The sequence below is a fragment of the Diadema antillarum genome, unplaced genomic scaffold, assembly GCF_040938485.1.
Source record: "Diadema antillarum isolate AM-2024a unplaced genomic scaffold, OU_Dant_1.0 seq00000262_RagTag, whole genome shotgun sequence".
NCBI lineage: Eukaryota > Metazoa > Echinodermata > Echinoidea > Diadematoida > Diadematidae > Diadema > Diadema antillarum.
In genome coordinates this window covers 209290-236220 of record NW_027271300.1, presented here as the reverse complement: position 1 = coordinate 236220, position 26931 = coordinate 209290, and the positions used below count along the sequence as shown (strand labels likewise).

The 26931-nt window shown below is 38.4% G+C and overlaps 1 protein-coding gene across 1 annotated transcript in view; it reads right to left on the bottom strand.

The window, feature by feature from the left end:
- Positions 1-5124: 5124 nt before the first annotated feature.
- Positions 5125-26931, bottom strand: part of LOC139729743 (protein FAM53A-like) — a 119024-nt gene continuing 97217 nt past the window's right edge. Inside the window, exons 6-7 of the mRNA XM_071640678.1 lie at positions 10564-10608; positions 5125-9787 (exon numbers count right to left, since the gene is read on the bottom strand). Of these exons, the coding sequence (XP_071496779.1) occupies positions 9359-9787; positions 10564-10608 (474 nt within the window). The 3' untranslated portion in view covers positions 5125-9358. The remainder of the gene's footprint in view (positions 9788-10563; positions 10609-26931) is intronic.

Genomic DNA, 26931 nt, shown 5'->3' with positions numbered 1-26931 from the left:
ACCAAGAAATTTACATTTCAATTCAGTGTCTCTTCAGTTCTATGTATTGAGAATCACAAGGAATATAAGGAACTCCCTTGACATCAGGTTGTTTCTTCGCATCACAAATTATCCAGTACATCTTCCTCCTTTTAAACAAGTCAATATCAAATTCTATACCCGTTTAGCTCTGCATAAGGTCTATCATAGTTTACAAAGTCTAATCAACAAGAAGAGAAAAAGAGGAAATATGTGATATCAATAGAGCGAATATCAATACAGCACAACAGTAACTACCAGTGACACCACAGGGTGATCTTATTCCCACAGGACAAGTGTGTCACCGTCACAGCAAGCAGCCTCCAAACAAATATCAACATTTCCAAGTAAATGGTTGGTTGGAGCATTTCAGTGGGGGAAACTCTACTCAAAAGGGGAATTTACTCTGAATTAAGAACAAAGAAAAGAGTGGAATTTCATCAACACAACCGCTGAATAATATCCTACAGTCATGAAAGATGTCACACCATAATGCATGTCAGAGATCAAAATGGGGTCCTGATGTCTCTTCAGAACAGCCCTACTCAACAAATTATTGGACTGGATATCACATTTCTCTTTGGCATTGTGCACATAAAGGCCTAAATATTTTGATTTTTTTCTCTCTCTTCTTCTGAAACAGTCCCACACTGAGATAACTTTACAATTTCTTATCACTTATGATGGTTTAGATTTTTTTTTTTTTCAGCCTATCTTGGTGATAAAACCTTGAGTATTGAATGGGTCCGAGCACATATGAAACTGGAATTCAGAATTTCCCTTAAATTTGGCATAACGAGCCGCTGATATTATTCAACAACCACCTCACTCATCTGTTGTTTTGAGGGGGTTGGGTTTGATTCCGACAGAAGTGAAATTGGGGATAGTTTACTTTGGATTTTGGGACACTCACATAGCTGTAAACCCTTTGGACATATGCAGGGTTTAAAGACAACGGAATGAAAATAGGAACACACTGAACTTATGATCATGCTGATAATGAAGGGCTGTTAATTACTGTATACGCCATATATTTCGCGAGTCTAAATTTTTGCGAATCGGGACTTTCCGACAATTTCACGAGTGGTTAAATTCACGATCGTGGAGTCTGTACTGAACGGAGAAACGTATACGCGTACGTCGCATTCATGTCGGCATTAGAGTCAATATTTTCGCGTGTTTTTAATTTCGCGAATAGCAGCTGACTCGCAAAATTCACGAAAATACAAACCTCGCGAAATATTCGGCGTATACAGTATTAGGAAAATCCCTTCCCACTACTTTGTAGCGTTTAAGTCAGTTTACAACTGATCAAAACTCTGGTTGTTGGTATCAACTCCTTACCAACCAACATGGTGGATACAGAAAATCGCTCCGCTTCCTGGGAGCATTTCAATTTTGATAAAGGATTTGCAGTGTTTTTCTACTTGGTCATGTTGTTGGTAACCACAAACAAAGACATCTTTAGTATTTGGGACTGACCACCGAAGGAGAGCATCTAACACAGTTTTATATACTAGTACGTGTCCAGCACATAGCAGCAGAGATATTAATGTTTCACAGTGTTTGCCTATAATATCACAAAGAGAGTACACCATCAAGCAGTGTCGGCAAACCATTTTATATTTCTCATAAAAATCAGATTACAATCTGGGGAGACTCAAAGTTCTTAGGCACCTTCCCACTGATCTCCACGTGAAGACTTGTAGTTTCGCATTGCTCCTTGTATTTGTTTTGTTTTAGTTTTTTTATAAATGTACACATTATACAGCCGAACACATCAGAGCAAACTTGGTCTAATTGTGCATGGCACTTTTAAGAACCGACATGTCCTCTCCAAACGGGTGAGAGCTGGTTTCTGATTGAGCTGTCACCACTGGTAGGGTACTCTCTAACAACCTAGAGCAAAGCTCCCAAGCACTCCTTTGACATACCCACAATACCAAGTGTATCATACATTTGAACACCCTGTACCTCCTACATGAAAAGAAGGAAAAATGAAATCCACCCCCTCTTTAACAACAGCTCAGTGAACAATCATATTATTCAATTTCATATTACCAATTTATGTAACAATACGTGTCTCTCTCTTTCTAAAAGAAAAAAAAAATTCATGGATGGAATACATTTGTCAAAAGCAATTTGATTCATTGTTCATACTTTATATTGAAATGACAAATACCTTTATACTTAGAGAGAAAAAAAAAATCCACTCTCATATGCTCCTTCGTGGAGTCTTTTTCACCTCTCGTGAATTAACCATATTCAAAGCCACATACGGGAGACTAGAAAAGGCATACTTCTGCACTGTAAGTTATTCTTCATCCCTGAGTGAAAATTGAAACGTCAGACAACATAGCACTGAATCAAGTTTTTTTTTTCTCTTTCTTCTTCTTCAGTTCGTAATAATGTGCTTCACATGCAATAACGGCGACATGGAGTTTGTTTGCGATGAGTCTCGGTAGCGAGAAATTCACATCTAAACTGTTTCCCTCTCCCACCAATGAATTCACTTCAATTTCTCCATGACAAAAGAAGCATCTATGCGACTAGGTATTTGTGATAGAAAAGGCAATATAGGGGGGAAAAACCCACCAAGGATTCAGCAGGGGAAGGAAATAAACCCCCTATACAAAATGAAAAACAAACACACAACCAAAAATGTCATGGCTACTTGACATAACTCTCACTTCACACTCCAAAAATTCATGCCATGGTATATACCACTGAATATCTTATATACACTTGGGGAGAGGGGGAAAAGGTGTTAATATAATGTGCCAAAAATTTATCGTAAAATTCATCATAGAATACATTTTAAAGTGAAAACACCCCAAGTAGCTGCCTAAACGTTTGACAAAATTGTCTACATGCAAGCTAAAACACATTTAAATTGTTATAAAAATATCCCCATGACATTTACATCATATACTCAGTATCACAATGAACTGATTCGGATGTGGCATAATTTATACCATGACAATCAGCATGAAAATCTTTTTTTTTTTTCCAGCAGACAAGACAGATGACAGAATGTTTTCCGCAAAATAGATATGTTATGAACCTGTATATGTATATAATGCATGCACCACAACGAATCCTATATCACATAGATGACCGTCCTATCAAAACACACTGTGAAATTCATCGTCAAATGAAGCATGTAGAAAAATAATGGCTATGGAAATCTATCTAAACTCATTTGCTTTGTCTTCCTTTGTTTGGTTTGAATTAATAATCACTCTTGAGGAGAGGGAAGAAGCGGGGGGGGGGGGGGGGGGGAATGAGTGATGTACTCAAAACGACAAATGACTAGAGCTGTCAGCAATGAAACATGCCTGGATGGTTAAAGAGGACACACGGTACATTGATTCAGACTTTGGCCTGTAGCTATGCTATTGACACTCGACAAGACACCCACCATGAAATTTACATCTCATCAAGTCATTGAGGGCGATGTAAACTAGACTTTGGTGGGTTGGGAGGTAAGGGAGGGGGGAAAAAGAGAGAAAGAAAGAAATCACAAGGGGTAGGGGGGGGGGAGGGACAAACTGAATACGAGGCAACTTCCAGGTGCACTGAATATTTGATCGCAAAATGATAAAACTCTCCTAAAATGCCTTCTGGGCTGTGGCATATTGAAAAGATTCAACTGGAAGGAGACTACAGAAGGACTACAGCCAAGCGGATAGAAAAAGGCTTCGTCTAAGTTTCAGAGATACCATGATGAATGGAGGGATATTCTGATGACGGATTTGGCCAACAGGATATCATAAGCATAGCAATGGTAATGTCTTGCATACTGTAATTTTGTCTTTAGAAAAAAAAAAAGCAAAGCAAAGCAAATAATAATAATCATAACGATAACATGACAGAGCTTGTTATTGACTAAGAGTGCATACCTGCCAAGCTGTCATCTTCTCTTTCTCACTCTCTCTGTAAAAGAGTTAAGTATAAAACAACTTATGTTCTCACTTTCCCCCTCTGGTTCTGCCCCTGAATTAAAAACCTACTCAGTCCCACATACAGAAAATTATATATGGGGCACCAATAGCATCTGTGATACAACCTTAAGTCTTTGGTCAGAGCATTATCAAACTTGTAAACTTGTTCAGAGAGAGGATAGATATTTCTTTACTTTGTGTTTTTCACATTTGCCATTATAAAAATTAGGCCTTTGAAAAATATTGAAGATTAACACAGTTTTGGAAATGAACACTTTACATTCATGAAAATATCACTAACAAAATGTTGTGCTTTCAGGTTGAGATGATGCATGCTAATATTAGTGTCACCAATGACAGTCAATCATCAAAAAAGTCTGGCCATTCCTGTGTTGATGAAATAAGATCACGAAATCTAATGGTGGAAAATTCGGTCTGAATGAAAGTTGTGTTCACACTATTCAAATATTCATTGGAAGGTTATATAGAAAAGCAGTTTTCCTGGATCCCCTCCCCCAATTGTTTCCTTGAGAGAATTTAAAAAACAACATAAGGGCCTAAGATGTGCTGATGCCACCATACAACACTGTCTGGCGCCCAAAACCTTGGCAAGTTATACCCAACGCAATGAGGCTGGCACAAAACATACTCAAAACATATATATAAAATGAAACTAAAACACACCCTCACACAAGCACGCACACCCACACACAATGACACTGGGTCAAGAGATTAAATAAGAATTGCTATAGAAAAAAACAAAACAAAACAAAAACAAAACACAGTTGCTATATGCTGATCAAAAATTTTAGATTCAGCAGTGAGTGATCAGATCGTGAGAAATTTTGGCTTCAGCTCACTTTAGGTCGATAAAGTGCGGAAAAAGTGGAAGAGGGGAGTATTCTTTGGATGACTGTAATTGTTTCAATACTTTCCCATCTTCACGTCGGCTCTTAAAAGTTTTTATCCTTCACCATGTATAAAAACTGAAGAGCCAATCAAATTAAACAGATTGGATTTATCAGTGCAATGACACAGCACACAATGAATATAGATACCTAAAAAGGAAAAAAATTAATTGCAAATAATTACAAATGCAAGTGCAGATTCTTATAAAGAATGTGCTTTCCTAGAAAAAAAAAGGATAAATAACATTGGGGAAGAAAATATGTGTAAGTTATATAAACTGTACTCAAAAGATTTGTCATGCTGTGAGAAAAAAAAAAAAAAAAAATCAGTACATTCACAAACATGACAAGATTACACCATACGCTGTTGAAAACATATCCAGAGTATGCACAGCCAATCACCAATCACATAAAAATGAGGGGAGGGGGATATATGCATAAAATTGCCTCAAGAGCCTTGAGGAAGTGTTTATCTTTAGCCTGGTCACCTTTTATCGCTGTTTACGCCTTTTCAAAAATATCATGGGTATTCCCCTATCAAATAATCTCTGCAAAATGAGGGTGAACTTACATACATATGTATAGGTGGGACTACATTAAAAAAACACTGCCCACAATGGTGAAGCTAGGTGGAAGAGATATATTGATACTGCAGGAGGCCTACAGAGCTGGTAATTTCTGCAGGATCATCAAATATGGCAATGTTACAAACTAACTAAGCTAGGAAGAATGAAAATTAGCTCTTCTACATCATCTCTCTTTCAGTTGTAAGTTGATCAAATTATTACTATTTTTGCAGATGACAAATGAAATTACGTAGCTCGTACTGTTCATCTTGCAGGTTCAAAATAAGAAAAAAAGATTAGAAACAAGCACTCGAGCATCTCAAAGTGGATATATCAGCATTAAACTTCATGAATTATAATTAAAAAAAAGACACACAAAACAAACAGGTTGCACACTATTATTTCAAACAAAACTATATCAGTAGCTCTTAAGTTGACATATGTCATGAAATAGTACTGTAACACTGCAAATAGGCCCGGCATACTAGCGCCGTTTTCACACTACGGCCAAAATGTGCGTGCAAATCACAATTGCAAATAATAATGGTGAGTAGAAATACCACCCTGTCATACGGGCGAGTGAGAAGTCACAGTGGGGGAGAATGACAATTACGATTTGGAGGCATGGGATGTTTCGCTCGTACCCTTCCAATTACCACGGGCGATTTAAATATTCCATGAAATATCCCAATAGACCGACTGAATGTTTCTTGCCTTGTGTTTTCATGAGAGGAAAAACCATCTTATTTTGTCATGACATTGATGCAAGCAAGATGTTCTACCTTTCCACTCATGGCTCACTTTCATGTCACACGAAGTGCCTTGGAACCATCCACGCAGGGGTCCATCCATTCCCGTGTAGTTACCGTGCCTCTTTTTGAGGGCGTTTCCCTAGCCTCAGCCCATATCATTGCGTAGACACATTTGTGCAACAATGGTGTTATGTACATCGTGTGGTTCTGTGAGTATGAAAGCTTGAAAGTCTTTGAGGGATAAACCGTGAAAAGTAAGGGGTGCTCGAATATTTGTGTCTTACAGGTAAGCCCAAATACACAAGGAAAAATGCATAAGACTGGAAAACACAGCTCCAGACCAATGATTTTGAAATACACAACAATGACTGGCAGTCGTGATTCTAGTTTGCATATTCATAAGGCAAGATTTTACCAAGACCCAGAGTGACGCCTGACTGCAAATGTGATCGCACATACATTTTGGCCTTTGGGTGTAATTGCTCTAGGATACCTTTCTAAAGGTACAACACAAAACAAACAAAAAAAGCACTAGCTTTCTGGACAAAGTAACAATTTTTAAAAAAGCAAATCAATGCTTCAAAACAAAGAAAAGAATTTTCTTCCTTTTTTTTTTGCACTCACAAACAAAACAAATATATAAACTATATGGTATGACTCTGGAAAATATACTATCTACAAGTGTTTGTCTTACATTAAGAGGAATTTGCACTAGGTACTGGCATCAAGAGACAAAAGCTAATGAATATCATATTCACATGCATTGAATTTCTTTGTCCGAAGACAATGGGTGCACAAACAAAAAACACAAACAAAACAGATATACAGATTATCTAAAAAATTATGTAAAACCAAAATATTGGGAAAACATTGACACACAAAATCCGATAGATAATCATAAAGCATAGTGGGAAGAGGGAGTATTGATACATTTCACGCTAAAAATCGATGGAGAGTAATAAGACGTGAATCAACCAATTACATATATGCAAAACAACCTATTACAAAAGTTTAACCTATTCCGTGTCATCAATCATGCTATGGCTGACAATCAGTCGTAACAGAGATAATAGCGAAGAACAAAGACTCCTCGCAGGAAATGGGTTTCCAAAAAAAACCCACCCGACTATGAAAAAACAAAAACAAACATAAGCCACGTGGAACCCTTAACAGTCAGTTTGTTCTAACTGGCTACACATGCATACAGTAGCACTCTAGTGAAAGGAACCAACGTCCTTTCCTATTTGTGAAAGAACTACATTTGAGGTAGAGATGACAGACAATCGTCAGTACCCATCGTAGACTTCAACCCGGTCCACGCCAGCCTCTGAGGCAAGGTTGGCACGTGACTGTCAAGCTCCCCCTGTGAACTTGACTGCTACTGTAAACATCCATATTTTTAATCAATTTTTCGTGCTGAGCGGTTCAAAAACATATTCGCGGATTCTTTAATTCAAATCCTTTCAAAATGTGCAGAGAAATCGTGAAGATATTTTCGCGGGTTTTAGAATTTGCATTAGCCAAAAGTGGCCCGAAATGCACAAATGCTATATACCGGTAATCACCGCGAAAATTTGTGTGTTTACAGTATCAGTCTGAGGGCTGATGATATGTTGTATGCCAGCCGAGAGCAAGCAGAGAGAGAGAGAAGGAGAGAGAGACAACACACACACACACAGACACACACACACACACACACACATACACACACACACACACACACACACACTCACACCTCCACACCATAAACCAGTTCGTGGGCCAGTCTTTCAGATACATCAACTGCAAAGCAGTATAAAAGCTTTTTCATTTAATGTTTTGAAAGAAGAAAGTAAAATTATGCATCATACACAATTTGGGGGTTTTAAGACTTTTTTTGGGGTTGTTCTAATTTGAAAATCTCTTCATAGGCAGCTCGGGGTGTAACAATGAACAGGATACATCTACATTTGCTTTGGTTACTCGAGTTCCCTCTTTCCCAGACAACAGCATTGGAACCTATGATGTCTCATACACAATGAGCCTTGAAAATCTCTCTGTTTTTTCTAGAGAAATGACATCTAGAGTTTGAAAGCAGGCAGGACAAGTCTCTCTCTCTCTCTCTCTGCTTCTTGGTGTAAAAAAAAAAAGCTCACTCAAATGATGCCTATCTATCTGCCTCAGAGGCCCAACGTGGTTTGCTGGGAGTTGGTCTGACTTTGCCCCGAAAGTTTCCTCACCGACATGGGAGAGTATTGAGCCCCGAAAAGACGATTCAACGCAGCGGCGTTGCGACGCGCTTCTTTTCGACCTGTCTCTTCCCTTTACCTCAAACACAGTTTCTCCATGAATCGTACATGTATATATGAATATAACAAATGTGACAATAACCAAGCTCACGTAGCTTGACATGATGTCGCCCAGTCATTCGCCTTTGTCAAAATTGATTACAGTATTTCACTCATGAATACAAACTGTTCATTGCAAATTTCTAAAAAGCATTTAGCAAAATGCTATCTTCCTATCATGTTTTATTTAATCTTCAAACTTCTGAGAAAACTTGCATAGGCACACAAAATCATCAAAATTCAGCAAAAATCACTTTTCTCATTACACTGAATATTTCTGAATTCTATGATACAGACAATTCTAAAAAGATGTAAAGCACTTTCTTTCTTTTCTTTTTTTTAACAATTGAACAAAAACTACATCTCCAAAACAAAAATTTACTGTTTTGCATTAGTATCATGTACTGACACATCTCATTTGATTCACCTAAATGGTAATGCTAGTGCTACAAAATGTAGACTGACAATATACAATTTTTCATGTGAAAGTATCATGCGTTTTCCATCACTCAATTCAGTTTGGTCTCAGATAGGTCAAGATAAAAGTCAACACTTATATATTCATCAAATGAGAAAATAATGTACGCCCAAAAGTGCGTTTGCCATAATACTGTCAGTATTTTTTTCTCTGTTACAAAGTCCTCATTTTTTCTTTCTTTATCTTCTGTACACAGCCAAATTCGTCACAATATGTAGCAAAGCTCTGAGCTCTGAAAGTCAAATCCAATGACAGACACCATAATAATTTTCAGTGTTAGAGGCCACCTCACCTACGAGTTCAACAAGTATCTGAGTCGCATAAAGCTCTCCCCTTTGTGAAAGTGGAGGCAGAACTCCATGGTCTCAGAACTTTTCAATCTGTTCCAAATCCAGCTCATTGCAGGGATCGAGGATGAATCTCTCTCCTTTTTCCACCATGGTGTCCGCATCGCTCTCCTCTTCCTCCTCATCCTCGTCGTCCTGGTGATCGTCATCGCTGCAGTAGGAGCAGATGTTCTCGTTGATGTCATCCCTTCTCCGCAGCCGCCCCTCCCCCTCGCACTCCATCATCTCCTTCGTAGGGCTGGACGTCGGGGTGATCATGACGCTGGACTGCTGCTCCTGCGATGTGGATGTTTTCGACGACGACGACGACGATGACGAAGTCGGCAGGAATGTGACGGGAGGAGGCAGGTTGTTGTTCTCGCACGGTGAGGATGCGATCGTTGTCAGCCCAACAAACTCCTCGGGCGAGTATGTTGTCATCCCCATACTCCTTAGATGCTTCTTGTTCTGTTTAGAGGAAATGCAAAATCACAAGACTTTCCACGTAATGACATACATGATAAGATGCCCTTTACATCTACAGAGCATTTGCCTCCCTTTGTACAACACAAGGTGGTGACTTCAGAATTTGCTTCATCACAGCTTCATTAAACTTGTCTACAAAACAATACAAACAAACTGAGTCGGTGTCATATCTACACCTTTACCAGAGCAAATCAGTGTCAGCACCTTTACTCACCTGAAACAACATATTTCACATATGATAGAGACACCACCAAACTTATAATATTTGAACAGGTTTTTTTTTTTCGTTCTTCTCTTTAAAATCTACACACATATTAAAACTTATGGCAGATTTGGTCACTGGCTATTCTCATGCCTGTCTACCATAATCATTAGCCAATTGATTCAAGAAACTTGGAATGGTCTGCAGTGGATGTATGGCTGGAACTGTTGATCTAATAACTGCCATCATACAGTAAAACAGGTCCAAGTCAATCCACTCATTGCTGTTTGTGGACCAGGGGGGCATTTCATGAAGTGTTTTATTGTGCAACAAATTTGTTTGACAAATTTGGCAGACAGATTTACTCTCAGCCAATCAGATGCAAGGAGTTCAGTAGCTTATAACAGTTTGTCAGGAAAAAAAAATCAGACAAAACGCTTCATGAAATGCCCCCCGCCCTCCATGTATCGCGGACAGAAATTGGAGAAGAGCAAACCAAATCTCACAAATTTATGCTCATCAAAATCGATAGGTCACATGACATCTAAATAGTCACCTGATACTTGTGACATCCTGGTCTTCTTGGACGTGCGAGCTCAACCTGCCGGAAGAGAGAGGGAAATAAGTGATGCATGGTCAGAAATAGTGTCAACAGTCGTGATAAGTGTCTTCAACATTGTATAGCATACAAAATATGTTGAACTTTTGGTGTCTTCAGATAAAGAGAGAGAACAAAAAATGGGAGGGGCATTGATCCATTAGGTAGTGTTTGAACTTCTGATAAACAGACAGACAGACAAGCCTCTACTGTCAATCACAAAGGGAAATGGGTTGCCTAGAGGTCAAAACAGCGCATTAGTGATTACAGTGTTCAGTGAAATCTTGAGTTGAGGTGCAGATGCACATTGGCAAAGCATGATGTAAACCACTATTTTGATTAGGAGACAATCTGACTCACTCAGTACCATATTGAAGAAAGAAATTATATAAATAACATATTCATATAAATATGAATGTCAAGAGCACCATCATTCTTTACAATCACTTAATTTAGCCTGAACTATTAAAAGTGTATAAAAGTTAACAGAAACCCATACGATATCATACATATTTTGAATCAAGTGCATTCTGAGAGAGAAAGCACACACATTTACAATCAAATGATATTTAACAGATAGAGTTAACAGAATCAGATATTATGGCAGCAACGAGTCTGCACATAAAGGAATCTGGGACTCCTGTAGACTTTAAAGACAAAACATAGTTATCTTTTGATATATTGCAAGCCAAATCCAAATGATGAATTTTGAGCCCCTTTGAGAACTATGTTTTAGCTTTAACCCCCTCAGGACAATGACCTCAAAATGACATTGACATAGTACACAGTGCAGGTCTCCAAAGGTGATGACAGAGTTAATAAGAGTGGCTGTAAGGATGTGGCTTCTAAGAACCAGAGCAGCTGGAAACCCTTACCCTACACATTCTAATTGAACTATGCAGTGAAGCTCATAACATTATTCTTTATGCTTCACTGTGCACTCCACATAATAACACAATGTATCTTCCAGGGAACAGCCCAAGATTTCCAAAAATTAGGAAACAGATGAAAAAAAAAAGAAGGAAAAAGAGGGAAGTGATTTAGAAACCACAGGATGTTCTTTGAAGAAGTAGTTCTCAGTATGGGATCAATTACTCAAAATTCCCAAACCGCAGCAAAGAAAAAGAAAAAAAAATCATCTGTTCTGGTTAGCCATGATACATTATCCTGCCACCTAGCACAAAAACATCTGATTACAAACATAAGAAAAGAAAAGAAAAAGAAAAACAGGAGAATGCATCCGCATAGTTTGACGAGAAGACGGCTTTGACTGATCCTCTGCCAAATCCTGTGTGAACGAAGCCCCCCCAAGCCCCGCCATGCAGAAAACACAACGGCACGTGACGGGTCATCCCTTTCTAGCCACCAGGAGGAGAGACCCACTGAGTTATCATACACACCATCCAACCCATATGCTGGCCCGCCGGGGTCAAGAGACAAAGAGATGTTTCACACTCACAGGTAAACTGGTCTGTCATCATGTTTCTGTCTAAATGCGCTTTAAGTTACCCGGTATTCAGACATGGATTGGGAGTCTGGTTCTGTAATACATTTAGATTTCATGCATGCTTTGTTCACAAAGGTTGCCACAAACAACCACAAAGCTTGCCGGAGGCTTGCCCTACCTAGCTACAACTGAATGAATTCCTGCCTATCAAACTTAATGGATGGAGTAGCTGAATAAAATGCTTTGTTACAAGGCTGTAGGAAATGAAACATCCACAAATTTGGTGTCACAAATATACCACAGCCTGGCAATCAGCTGTGTATAGAATGCAGCAGTGCATAGATGGATACGCATGCACCATAATAAAAGTGGATAGATACCCAGTCAAGCTGGACTCCCATCCTCCACAATCATCTGTTTGGAAGTCGACCATTTAGATTACCTCCCAAAATTGTGCAATAGTTGACCAGGGATGATATCCCTGACTATGCCTGGCCAAAGTTAACCCTTTGAGGACAGGCTGGTTTTGCTAAAACATGCATTTCCTTAGACACTTGTCCGAGCATACTCAGGACTCGTCCTCAACGCGAGAACTATGGTGCTAAGAGGTATCCAGACTTGCGAAATATTGTTCAATAATAAGCATCGATCATGTTTGCAAAATGCGGATACCAATGCTCTCTGTTTTACTAGGAGTGTGAAAGCCCGCCGAAGCTCTGTTTTCACTCTGAGCGCTGGGAGAAGAAAAGGGAAGCAATACAGACTCCCCCGTGCTAACTGCCTTGATTATTTTTGCATCCTATCCAAATAAATGTCCCCTTGCCAGCCGAAATCTCATAAACACGTGGCTATTGCACCTTGTAATGAGAGTGATATATGGCCACTGCTCCAGTAATCTAAAATTAATATGGCAGCTATCTCCAACCCCACTCGCAAAATTAGCCCAACATATCCCAGCTGAGCCTACAAAGTCCAATCAGTAAATCCATATAAATGTTCAGATTTGTTTGTTTTTGTCTCACAAAAAAAAAAACCCCCAACCCATCATACTTTATTCCACAAGAAGTAGATACTTAACAAGATGCAGTTATCAATGCTGGTACTATTATTATTTCATTGTCATTTTTGTTGGGGAGGGAGGATAATTGTAGGTATATTGCTCAAACAACATACATTGTAAAGGATGTAAAGATGTCATAAATCAAGAGACATTAAGAAAAACCTTGATTCAACATCACATTTAACGACCCAAGTGTAAAAAACACGGTGGAGGAGGATGCAGCTCTCTTGCAAGAACAAAATGCATACCTCTGGTGGTGCATGCATCTGCACAGAGAAAAATCAGCCAAGGTAAACAGAATGAGAGACAAATGAGACGGTTCATCCATCAGAACTGAGCTGCTGGTGATGGTGATGACTGTATTCTCCGTCAAAAAACAAGGGTAGGGAGAGGGGGAGGAGGAGGAGGGGGGGGGGGAGATGATGTGGGGGAATTTTAGTGAGGAGAGCAAGTGGGAATCAGTTGTCTGTTGTCTTTACAAGGGCACAGTATGCGTGAAAATGCAGCCCTCAATCCACGCTGTCATCACTGCCAGCCTCCGCCTGAGCGTTCCCCCCACGAAAACACTTGCATCCAGCGAGCTTTCAATGCAAGCGTCTCCACGCCTGTCTTTCGGGTCGTCAAGCCATGACCTGCTGTGACAACGATTATTCTCCTACCTCTTCACTCTTTCTCTATCTTCCTCCATTTCAAATTTTTTCTTTCATCCAAAACACTTGGAAATAATGAAGTAGCATTGAGGAGAATTATAAGGGACATTGGTCCATATCATTTATCTTTTTCTCTCCCTACATACAACATACAGATAGATAGATACAGATTTAGCCACATACAAGCACTGATCAAGAATAACACCAGGGCCCTGTTGCAAAAAAAAAAGAAAAAAAGGATGCAATCAAATATAAGTCAGAAAATCAAACCTAAGTCAGGTATCAGCTAATCATAATTGAGCATTCTGATATATTCTATCTATGTTTGATTCTCTGACTTACATGTGATCTCAACTTTTATGCAACAAGACCAAGGATAAGTAAAACTACACTGACTGTCTATTTTACATGGTACAATTTTCAGAGCAGGAACAACCTACATTCCACACACACACACAAAAAAAATCTTGAAATTAAACTTTCATTTCAGGAATTTACTCCTTGAGAGTCATCAGACAGATTTTTGAAAATCTCATTTTCATTTCATTTCAATACAACAAAACCCAATGGAAAAAAAAAAAACCACATCCAGCAACAACAGTGACTGATATTACTTCTATTGTGTACCACCGAATAACCTATAGCCAAATGATCTTATTTATCAGAATGACTTCTTTCACTGAGGAGATAGCATCGTCGCGTAGAATGACTGATTGGCTTGGTCTGAACAAAGGCCTTTGCCCACTTGAACAATGGATATAATTTCACTTGTCTGTCAATTCTTATGCCCTTACCATTCTCTACATAATGAAACGAAGGACAAAATGTCTCCCTACCCTTTGCTTTCAACTACTTCAATAGCCAATTGCTGGTCATGTGGGTAGTTATACAGTTACCAAACACCAAGAACACAAAATACAACTACATAATTGATATCTGACATATTTTGTTATGAAGCAAACTTTACATTACCACAGATGTACAATATGTAGGCCTACATAGTCCATCTGATTAGGAATAATGAAAAAAGAGAAGAAAAGTTATAGTTTCAATATCCTTTCCCACAGTTGATTCCTCAAGAAATAAATGTGCTAAAATGCCAATACACAAAGTGATAGAATTTTAAAGGTACTGTTTACCTTTGGGAGCAGTGATTTAAAAAAATGTTCAAGATATCACATTTGATGCATATGTGTAGGTCAGTTGTATCACAAAACATACTACTATGTAAACATTTTGCAATAAAGCCTAAAATATAGGGAGATATCACTATCTTTTTTTGTGTGTGCAATAAACCATAAATGTAGACGGTTTATTCTAGAAACATTTTTATTATAACAATTGTTCGCATTTTGTATATTGAACAATATTTAACATTAATTATACTGGTTCAAAGTTTACATTGGTTGTTTCTATTACTAACTCACATTTTAGAACTATTTTGAAGCACTAAAGCTGAGTTTTTGTTTCATCTGCAAATGGTAGATCATGCCTTTAACGACAGAACAAAAGGAAGAGATTCAAGCCTCTGGTGAATCCTGACACCGCGGCTTTGTGAGTTTTTCTTTAGTGCATTGCACTTAACTAACAATGGTGGTCAAGTGTGGCTCAGAATGAATAGACAGATATCATTTAACTCACAGAGTCCCAGAAGGACAACGTTGTGCGTAAGTAAAAATGCATGAAATTTCACTCTCTGAAAACTCACTATTAATTGTGCATACATATAGTCATACTAGTATTACATGTTTGTGTGTGTGTGTGTGTGTGTGTGTGTGTGTGTGTGTGTGTGTGCACATACATGTATGTATTCAGATATGAGACAAGCATTGTTTTTTTTTCACAGTATTCCTTTAAAAATCTGACCAAAATTTGAACTCAAGAAAGCTCCTGATATCCCACCTCTCTGACTCTCACTCAATCACATCAAGCTGTGGAAAGGTACATAGATGAGGCACATTTATTTTTTTGTTCCATTTGGAAGGGTGAAAAAAGTACTTTTTTTCTGGATTACTGATATTGAAAGCAGGAACTTCTTTCTCAGGTTTTTCTATGACTAATTAAAGGGACAATACAAAGGGGTCTTGAAGTGTTTTGTCGATTATAGCTGGACCCTCTTGTCATATTACAGGAGGTGGCAAATAATATTTCATTTCCGTGTACCGTGGATCTCGTATCATATGAACAGCCATACTGTGTGACAGCAATACACTACCGAGGGCAGAGCCCTTTTCAGGAAATCTTTTCAGAAAAGATAATTCAATAGTTCTGTGTTTATCAGGAGAGACAGAAACAAAACTGGGTCACAAACAGGGGAAAAGAGAAATGCCAAGGAAACAAATACTAGGGGAAAAATTTTTCAGAAGAGTGAAGTATGGCACAAGAAATAAGATTTTGTAGGTATGATGACACAATTCATTGCAATGCACAAACAACATTTGCCATTATCAGAAATTTGCTTGCAAGGTGTTTATGTCGAAAAGCTCACTGCATACATGTTACAAGAGCTTTTCTCTCTTTCCAATGGTAAACTCACTTTCAAGCACAACTGTGGGATAAGAAAAAAAAAATCCTTTTAATGTAATTGAATGTAATCTTTATGTCAAATCAGAATGCTTCTCTTTTGTTATAATGAAAAAAAAAAATGATAATGTCATCCCCAAATGGCAATTGATTCAATAATACCATATTAACAACTCGAGTACGGGCTGTCTGCTTCGAACAAATTACTTTCACGCTCGAGCCACAACTGACCTCGATGGCCCATCTTTTATAGTTTTGTTTACAAAAACCTGTGATCATTATTTTCTTTCTCAGACATCCCCATCAGTTCACACTGCTTCAATGAATGCATGAAAACTACTCTGCGGACTTTGCGATCTACGATTCAACGCATTAAAGGGAAATCACAAAAATTCTGAATACAATATGACTTCAACCATATCAACGGCTCAAATAATTGCTTGTTGTTGTTTATTTGTTTTCTGGTGTATGCATGTGTGTGTCTTTTCGACAATGCGGTCTATTAAGGTACTATTCTGCATTACTGAAAATCTTCATGATATCAATAAAACTGGAAGTGGACTGGTGGTAAGAAAAAAAAAGGAGAGTTACATTTTGTATATATGTAAGAGCAAGTTAGTAAAATAATTTTGTAACACATTTGTCTTGTTGTGACAACTATCCATTGTAAATAAGTCATCAGATTTTACTTTTGTCTATGAGTAACATGATCTGACAATGGCATGGACCATAAAGCAAGTGTGGCAAGGTGTGCAACTGTATCCCGTCAATTTGACGGCCTTACAATTTCTAGTGTGCCACGCCATCAGCGAGGTGTACCAGACCATGTAATGATCAGCCAATGCATTATGGGAAGTTTACATATATCTCCTTCTGTGTCGAAAGCATGTGGCCAGTGATGTTTGGTTTGTGTCTAAAGACAATGTTTTGAGAGAGCGTAGGAAAGTTATGTTCTATAATTCCCAGCCCAGTCAAGTTAGTCTGGTAGGAATGGGGGGTCCCCATGCACCCCCCGAACACATTTTTTTAACTTACTTTTTTGTAACCCTTAGGGTGTCTAGTTAATGCATTTTTTTGTTCCCAAGAAAAAATTGTGTCCCATGGGGGTCATTGGCGGCCATCTTGGCAGCCATCTTGGATTTTCAGGGAAAATCATTATCTTCCATAACTTTTGAACTACACAGCATATAATTATAAATAAAGCATTTCTGCAGGGTAAACATGACACGAGGAATCGATTGCAATGGTTATTTACATGATTAAAGCAAGTCTGAAACAAGAAAAGCCTAAAAACATGCAAATTTCGGTGTCATTTTCACCGAAAACTACCCAATTAGTTTAACTTTTGAATTACACAACATACAGGGACAAATAAAACAGTAATTCAGAGTTAATACGGCATGAGGAATCGTTTGAGAGAGTTATTTACATGATTAAAGCAAGCTACATACAAGAAAAGTCCAAACATGCGAGGAAAACCAGTGTTGTTTACTCTAGAAATATTCCCAAGTAGTCTATATACATATATACATGACAATCTCATACCTCCTAAGAGTAAACTTACCTCTTTTTCTTAACAGTCTGGTAGGAAAGGGGGGGGGGGGGGGGGTCCCGTGCACCCTCATTTTTGTATCCCTTAGGGTGTCTATTTGATTTTTTTTTTGTCTCCAAGTGAAAATCGTGTCACATGGGGGTCACTGGCAGCCATCTTGGATTTGCGAGGAAAATCATTAGTTTCTATAACTTTTGACGTTTCCAACATGCAAGGAAAAATAAAACATTTTTTTAGGGTATATGTGACATGAGAAATCGATTGAGATGGTTATTTACATGATTAAAAAATGCTCGATACAAGAAAAGTCCCAAATATAATAAATTCTGTATCGGTTACACTGAAAAGTACCCAAATAGTTCAACTTTTGAACTATACACAACATACAGGGACAAATAAAACATTTCTTCAGACGAAACACAGCATGAGGAATCAATTGAGATTGTCATTTACATAATGAAAGCAAATTTGACACAAGAAATGTCCCAAAACTGAAAAATTAAGTGTTGTTACTCTGGAAATGGCCCAAATATTTCATGCTACATACATGACAAATTGCATACCTCACAAAAGTGACTAACAACTCTGTCTTTAGATCATTGCCCAAATAGGCCTTTTTTGTTTTGTATCAAAAACATTAAATAGAATCTGAAGAGAAAATCAATTTCAAGCATTGTCACCCCTCACTTGGTGAAATAGAATAAGAATGTAAGCACTGTGGTAATTCATATGCAAATACCCTTAAAAAGAGGTGACACATGAGAATAATGTTGATCACAACACTTAAAAGTGACTAATTGACAAAGATAAAACTTGAACTGAAATTTAACACTCTTTGTGCACGTTCAATTTCGTTTCATTTTATATTTAAAACGAGTTTGAGTTGGGATATATTCAAGGAAACAATCACTGTGTCAAAATGTCGAGCCGGAAGCGGTTATGCAATATATCAGGTTTTCATTTCACACTTCTTTAATTTCTGTACCGGTAGTCATCATCAAAACGATCATTGTAATCAATGTCTGGGTCCTCTTCTTCATCTTCCTTCATTTCCTCAGTAATTTTCTGAAGCAAGTAAATGAGGGAAGTCGGAAAGATAGGGCCACTTGACCACACTGGCTCCATCATAACAAAGGCTACCTTCTGCCATCCTTGTCCAGAATCAAAGGAGTCATATACAGAGCACCAGAAGATTGGTTGGTCAGCTCTCTTTAAGATGGCAAGGCGATGGGTTACACATTTAATGTGTGGGATAAGGTTGTCACTGCAAGGTGTATATGAGCATGAAGAAATCCACATTGGAGTTTGTAGTCATTTGTTCGCCCTCTCCCATCATCTGCTTTGGATGATGCTGCTGTAAATAGACTTCTCCACCTCTTGTGGTCATACATTAGGCATGTGAATGCTCCAATGTCTTCTGTCACCTCTTATTGGCTCTACAGACAACCCATCTCCAAGGTTTAAGTGGGGGACAAAAAACAGTGGCATATTTCAAAGTCATGTTGTAAGATTTCTGCAGTGTTCATTATAATGTAATATTGAACAATTTACCACATTTCAGTAAAATATTGCAGAGATTATAATGTCATACTACTCTCTCCTGAATGCTGTATGGTACATGGGGTGGCTTTGTAGATTCTTTAGGGGTCCGACTTCGCCCCTACTCTTGAAGGCACTTGTTACATCTTCCCCTGTAAACACATGTCGTCCAAGTATTGTGGTACAGTAGCCCGCTCCCTTTGATTCAGTATGCCAGTTCAACGACATTCACAATCTGGCAATGCTCGACAGTCCATTTATCAAGGAGGATAGTGAGGGTGACGGAGTGAGCATGGTGCAAGAAGATCCAGAAAATGTCTGTGTCTGGTGTCCTTACCACAGCTGCTTTGTACCCAAGCTTAATAGTGGAATACTCGAGGTAGAGCGCTACCCTGGTGTCCTTCTCCTGGTTAGACGGCAGCTCATGGATAGAGCTTATTGTCTCCAGGGATGAATAATTAGGTGAACAAAAAGAATGTAACAGGAATCACTTAAGCTTCAGAGAATGTGATTTCCGTTACATTCCTTTTGTTTACACAATGATAATGTTCCAAGAGACAATGGCGCGATATCCATGAGTGACTGTCTAACCAGTATAAGAAGACGGACACCAGGGTCGTGCTCTACCTCAAGTGCGCTGCTAAACTTAGGTACAAGGTAGCTTTGGTGAGGGATCCAGACACACATTTCCTTGATCCCCTTGGTCCTTGCTTAATCCATTCTACAATGTAGTATCTTTCTTAATAAACGGACTGTCACGTATTTCCAGGTTGTCAATGTCAATTAACTTGCATTTATATAGAATCAACGGGAGCTCATATACTGTATACCAAAATACCTGGACTACCGGGGAAGATGTAACAATTAAAGTGCCTTAATGGGTTGGGAAAAGTTGGACCCCTAAAGAATCAACAAAAGCCACCCCATATACCACATAGCATTCAGGTGAGAGTTGTTTGATTTCGTGATTTCAGAAGTATTTTACTGAAATCTAATAAGTTGCTCAGTATTATATCATAATAAACACTACTAAAATATTAGAATATGACTTTACAATATGCCAAGTCGACAGATAACATTGAAGCATTCACATGCCTAAAATGTATAGCGAGGTCCGGGAGAAGTCTATCATAATGGCGTTCGCAGCATCATGCTGAAACAGATGGTGGGAGAGGGCGAGCAACTGATGACCAAATCCAAGGTGGATTTCTCCTTGCTCCCACCTGGCAGAGGCAACCTTATTTCACACTTTCAATGTGTGAACCATGGGTACCACCTTGCCATCTTCAAGCGATCTGACTAGCCAATCTTCTGGTGCGCTACCGCTTTAATCCTGGACAAAGGTGGCATAAGACAGCCTTCGGTATCATGGATCCGGTGTGGTCAAGTGGCCCTATCCTTCCCACTTCCCTCATTGACTTGCTTCAGAAAGTTACTCCGTAGACGGAGGAGGATGAAGAGGAGGAGCCAGACATTGATTACAATGATCGTTTTGATGATGACTGTAAATTACCAGAAGTGTAAAACCCAAAGCTAACATATTATCGCTTACCGAATCTGTGGTTTGTATAATTGCATAGGATGAGAATTAATTATGTTAGACAAATTAAAGTCATAGAGAGAGTGTGGATTTCTGACTGTCAAGTGATTTTCATATGTTTATTTTCAGACAGGAAGGCTTTAAACAAATACGTTTGAATGAACCATTTTTAACTTAATCTTAAATAAGTTTAATGATAACAATATGACACCTAAATTAGTGAAACCGACAGAGCATTTTGGTACAGTGATTTCCTTTATGAAAATACACTTACTCAAACTCTTCAAATACAAAATTATATGAAATAGAAGATGCACTAAAAAAGTGTTCAATTACATTTTAGGTTTGAATTTTGTCGATTAGTCACTTTCACATGTGGCCAAAATTTGTATGTTGACCTCTTTCGATCTGCTTTTTTAGGGGTATCTGCATATCAATTGCCATCGTGCTTACATTTTTCATTTGATTTCAACAAGTGAGGCGTCAAAATGCTTGGAGTTGCATGTTGCATATTTTTTTATAAACAAAACACCATATTTGAGCTATGATCTAAAGACAAAGTGCCAAGTCACTTTTGTGAAGTAGTTTGTCATGTATGTATACGGATTTTGGGTACTCTACGGTGTAAATGACACCAAATTTTTCGTATTTTGGACTTTTTGTATCAAACTTGCTTTAATCATAAAAATAACCATCTCAATCGATTCCTCATGACACAGTTACCCTGAAGTTACAGAATTTACTGATTTTCCTCTCAAATCAAAAATGGCCGCCAATGACTCCCCCCCCCCCCCCCCCCCCCGACACGATTTTTACTTGGAAACAAAAAAAAAAAAATCATCATCTAATAGACACCTTGAAGGGATACAAAAATTTAGGGTGCATGAGGATCCCCCATTCCTAGACTTCAGTGGTTAGTCAATCATATGAGGTATATAATTGTCATGTATGTATATGGACTATTTGGGCAGAGCAAACAACACTGTTTTTTTATTCGCATGTTTGGATTTTTCATGTATCATAATTATTTTAATTATGTAAATAACAATGTCAATCGATTCCTCATGCCAAATTTACCCTGGAGAAATTATTTATTTGTCCTTGTATGTTGGAAACTTATAGAAAGTTATAGAAATTAATGATTTTCCTCGCAAATCCAAGATGGCTGCCAATGACCCCCCATGTGACACGATTTTCACTTGGAGACAAAAAGAATCAAATAGACACCCTAAGGGATACAAAAAGGAGGGTGCATGGGACCCCCACCCCCCATTCCTACCAGACTGTTAAGAAAAAGAGGTTAGTTCACTCTTAGGAGATATGAGATTGTATTCACTTGGGAATATTTCTAGGGTAAACGACACTGGTTTTCCTCACATGTTTGGACTTTTCTTGTATGTAACTTGCTTTAATCATGTAAATAACTCCCTCAAACGATTCCTCATGCCATATTAACTCTGAATTACTGTTTCATTTGTCCCTGTATGTTGTGTAATTCAAAAGATAAACTATTTAGGTATTTTTCGGTGAAAATGACACCGAAATTTGCATATTTTTAGGATTTTCTTGTTTCAGACTTGCTTTAATCACGTAAATAACCATTGCAATCGATTCCTCGTGTCACGTTTACCCTGAAGAAATGCTTTATTTATAATTTTATGCTGTGTAGTTCAAAAGTTATGGAAGATAATGATTTTCCCTGAAAATCCAAGATGGCTGCCAAGATGGCCGCCAATGACCCCCATGGGACACGATTTTTTCTTGGGAACAAGAAAAATCATTAACTAGACACCCTAAGGGTTACAAAAAAGTAAGTTAAAAAAATGTGTTCGGGGGGTGCATGGGGACCCCCCATTCCTACCAGACTAAGTGACATGACACTTCATCCCTGTTCAATTTCTTCACTTGGCCATTCCTTCTCTGAGCTAAAATGTACAGCACACAAATACACATATATGGGACTACATTACATGCAGCATGTCATCCTGAGAGGCAGTCTATACTACTGTATAAGCTGTTATTTTCATGAGGGTTTAAATTTCGCGAATTTTGCGTATCACAGTTGGATGGAAAGTTTAACAACACATGAAAATGTCACCATGCCCTATTGGTAATAGTGCACTGATGATGGCCTCTGTGTCAATTCACAAAAAGAGCATCTTGCAAAAATGTCTGTGACCTCCTAGCTCATTCGCAAAAATATCTATACGCGAAAATAAAAAATTACACGAGAACTTACCGTTTGAAGTTTGATTGTTATTTTAATAGCAATTAGAAGGAATGAATAGAAAGCCTGTTCGTGCATGCGTATACATTAGGCCTATGCATCATGTCACTTTTTGACATTTAACTGATACTATAAAACCTTTATGCTTTCTTTGTGCAAACTTGAATCCTAAACAATGCTTTCTAGTGAGACTCAACAAATTCTTTCAACTCCAAAGACAGCCGTAAAAGTAACAAACCCACTATAATACATAGAAACAAGATCAACGGAATAGCCTAAAACATAGGCAGCCTATGTAACCGAGTCACACTAACAGTCTTACTAACAGGCTGAAAAAAATTGACCTCTCCCAGCTATGCCACACATGCACACACTGAGCTGAGAATCCATCAAACTTTGTCCTCCTGCATTAAAGGTGGGAATCTCACTCTCCACAGTATCAGGTAGGGATGGGGGATCCTTGCCATATAGGAAAGGCTAATTTTGGCTCAAAATGATAGAATAATTATGTAATATAGTACTTACCCTACTAGTGAATAAGATTTCCATCAGTCTAACAAGACTCTCGTTTTAGGTAACTATCATAGTACAATTAAAAAAAAAAATGATTGTGAAATAATGATAAGAATCCATATAATAAAGCTGCTATAAACTACTATGGATAATAGTGTTCACAAGAGTAAAAATTATACATTCACTGACTATATAGAAATCTCATTGAAAAAGCTGATACTATGGCTGCAGAGAGTGTATATGCAATCCACAGGAAAAGAAAAAAGAAAAGAAAAAAGCTTTTTAATACAGGAAATCAAGGACACCCCTGAGGTATGCAGGAAGAATGCTATATTGCTAGGAGTACAACTACTGCAGAGAAACTTGATTTGCTCTCCTGAGGTCAAGCAGTCTAGTATCATTGCGCAACACAGGAAGTGCTTCAAATGCACAATTTTATTTTTGTGCACAGATTAATCACCTTTTGGATGACTGCTAAAACTGAAATGAAATAACACATGCACAGCATCTGATGGGAGAAAATTGGGGAGGGGGTGACTTGAACGTGTATAATTCCACGCTGAATTATTCGGTGATCATGCCCAGTTCCTATTGCCTGATGTGTCAATTCTTTATTTACAAATTTATTCATTCTACATAGATTTCGGAAAGATGAAACTGAGTGTGTGCCATTAAAAAGCACTAACTTCTAGTCATTTTGTGAAATGAAGCATATCATTTATTATTTCAAGTCACAAAATCACTTTATATTTGTCTCATAATTGCTTTACCATCAAAGAAACTAACAACTGTACATATCAGTCTAACATACATCCATGTATGCTATTGTATGGCACTCTCACAGAATATCTTGTACATGGAAACAAGAACATCTTCTTCTCCTAGATCCATATGCCAAGGGTGATAGTTGATAAAATTCTATCTAGTTGCCAAGTGCTCACTTCAGTATCTGGATTCATTCATTATGATGTATATACGCCAAACTGACAACCCTGCCATATCAGAGTGAAAATGGCATAGTTTATCATGAAGCAAAACTAGTGTTTCCTATACACTGATCCCTTTCACTGTATTCCAGACACCGTAGCAAGTGTTGGTAAGTAAGAGAAGCATGCATCCTGTTGTATGGCACACACTGGCCACATGCCCTTTTTGAATCCAAGTTAATGCTGCTTTTCCTGCGACCATCCCACTATGATAATTCGAGTTGGACTACATGACACCACTGAGAAGGAAATACACAATGTCGTTGCCTGGTAATAAAGATCTAACTATACAGTTCAGTAACTCAGTTCTTGATTATCATACAAAAGGCAGGCAGCTGCACATGAGTGTGTTTTTTGTGTTATCCATGATATATAACATTGCTACTGCATGAGTAGACTACTGTTGTTCCATTACAGAATGGAGGCAATATGTCTGAAAGTTCCCTCAACAACAGCGAACAAACCGAAAGGCTATATAACCCACCCTCAATTCCACGTGAGAGCAGCGGCACCCATTCAAAAGAGCTATTGATTTTAAATGCAGCAAACTTCCATGCATGCATAGCTAATGAGTGAATGGATAGAGGAGATGCTGAACTGCTGCCCCCCCCCCAAAAAAAAAAAAAGACTGGGTTTCACTGACGTGTCATTGATGTCTTTTGTTAGAGGCAGACACACTATATGAGTAGAAAGAGATGGAAAAGGAACCAGAGGGTAAAGGGGAGTATAAGAATGGTGGGGGGGGAGGGGGGGGGGGAGAAGGAGGAGGGGAAGAGGAGGGGATGAGAAAGAAAAGGGAGAGAAAGAGAGAAGGAAAAAAAATATGAGAGAAGGAAGAAACATGAGAAAGAGAGAGAGGAAAAAGGGGAAGGGAAAGGGGAAGAAATGAAGAGACAAGGTGTGGTAGAGTGATGAAGGGAGGGATTGATAAGGGGAAGGTAGAAGGAGATAATGGGGATAAGGAGGGAGGGAGGGGCAAATGAAAGGGGATGGAAAGGAGGAAGATGGAAAGACTGAGGGTGAAAAGAATGAAAGTATAGGAGATTGGAGGATAGGGTGCATGGACAGCAACATTGAGGAAGAAGACATCTTGGAATTGAATTTTGCTTCCTGTGGCATTTTATCTGTAGTAGTTATCCAATTTACCCCCTGTTTAGACGCAAGCCAGTTTATACCAAAACTCGATAAAGAAACGACGTATAAAGAATCATCGTATAGCCCACAGACGGTTCAGAAGCTAATTTCGACCATTCCGGAAAACGTCGTAAAGATGTGCAATTTCTCACTGCGCATGCTGTTATGGTCATGAGTGACAGCTATGGGGTCACCTTTCGTGCTCGCTCCCATTAAGCCCCGCTCAGTTATACCGTTCTATGGTCGCCATACGTTCAGACGCACAATGGACACAATGGAATGCTGATTCGTTATTGAGTTCTAGTTCGAACGATGCTCTAACCGTTGTTTCACTATACGTCGTTTCATTATACGTCGTTTCGTTAGTCAGCGTTCAGACGTACAAATTCATCGTATAGCTATACTGTTTTGGTATAGCTATACCGTTCTAGTATAAATGTTTTGCGTCTGAATACCCTGTTACACTCCTTGTAATGGATGCATTGTGAACACTCTGGGTTTCCACACCATGATAGCTAAATCTTTAGTATTTTAAGGGAGATTTATCAAAATTCTGGGCAAAATATGCAAACAAGGATGACAAGAAGACTGCCCATCACTCACTCTATATGGCATAGAATGCAGATTACCACACATTCTTGTTCTTGTAAACCCCCAAAACAAACAAGCGAAAAGGTGAATTATCAATGACCTACCAATACAATTATGGACAGGCTACGTGTATGTACTGAATCATGAGCCATTCTTTAAATAAGCACTTACTTTCTGTGAATTTCATGATGGGATTTTTCCCTCTTTTTTTACTGGGTTGGGGGCATTTTTTGAAGTGTAAACTGAGACTTCTGTTGTTTACTTGGAGAGCTTTCTGAGAATAAGATATTGAACAGGACTGAACACTGTTCAGCATAAAATTACCATCATACCTAGCTTTTTTATTCAGAAAAGCATTATCATTATATAACAGTATTAAAAGCATTATTATCTATATATATGCCTAAAATAACACTAGAATACATCGTATTATCACATTAATAACTACAAAATCCTAATCCAACTCGTCTTGACCTTTGCCCCCTACCCCCACCCCCAATCCATCCCTTTCCTATAGGAAGAATGAGGTATTCCCCCTCTGGCCCTGTGTGGCTGTTCCACAAT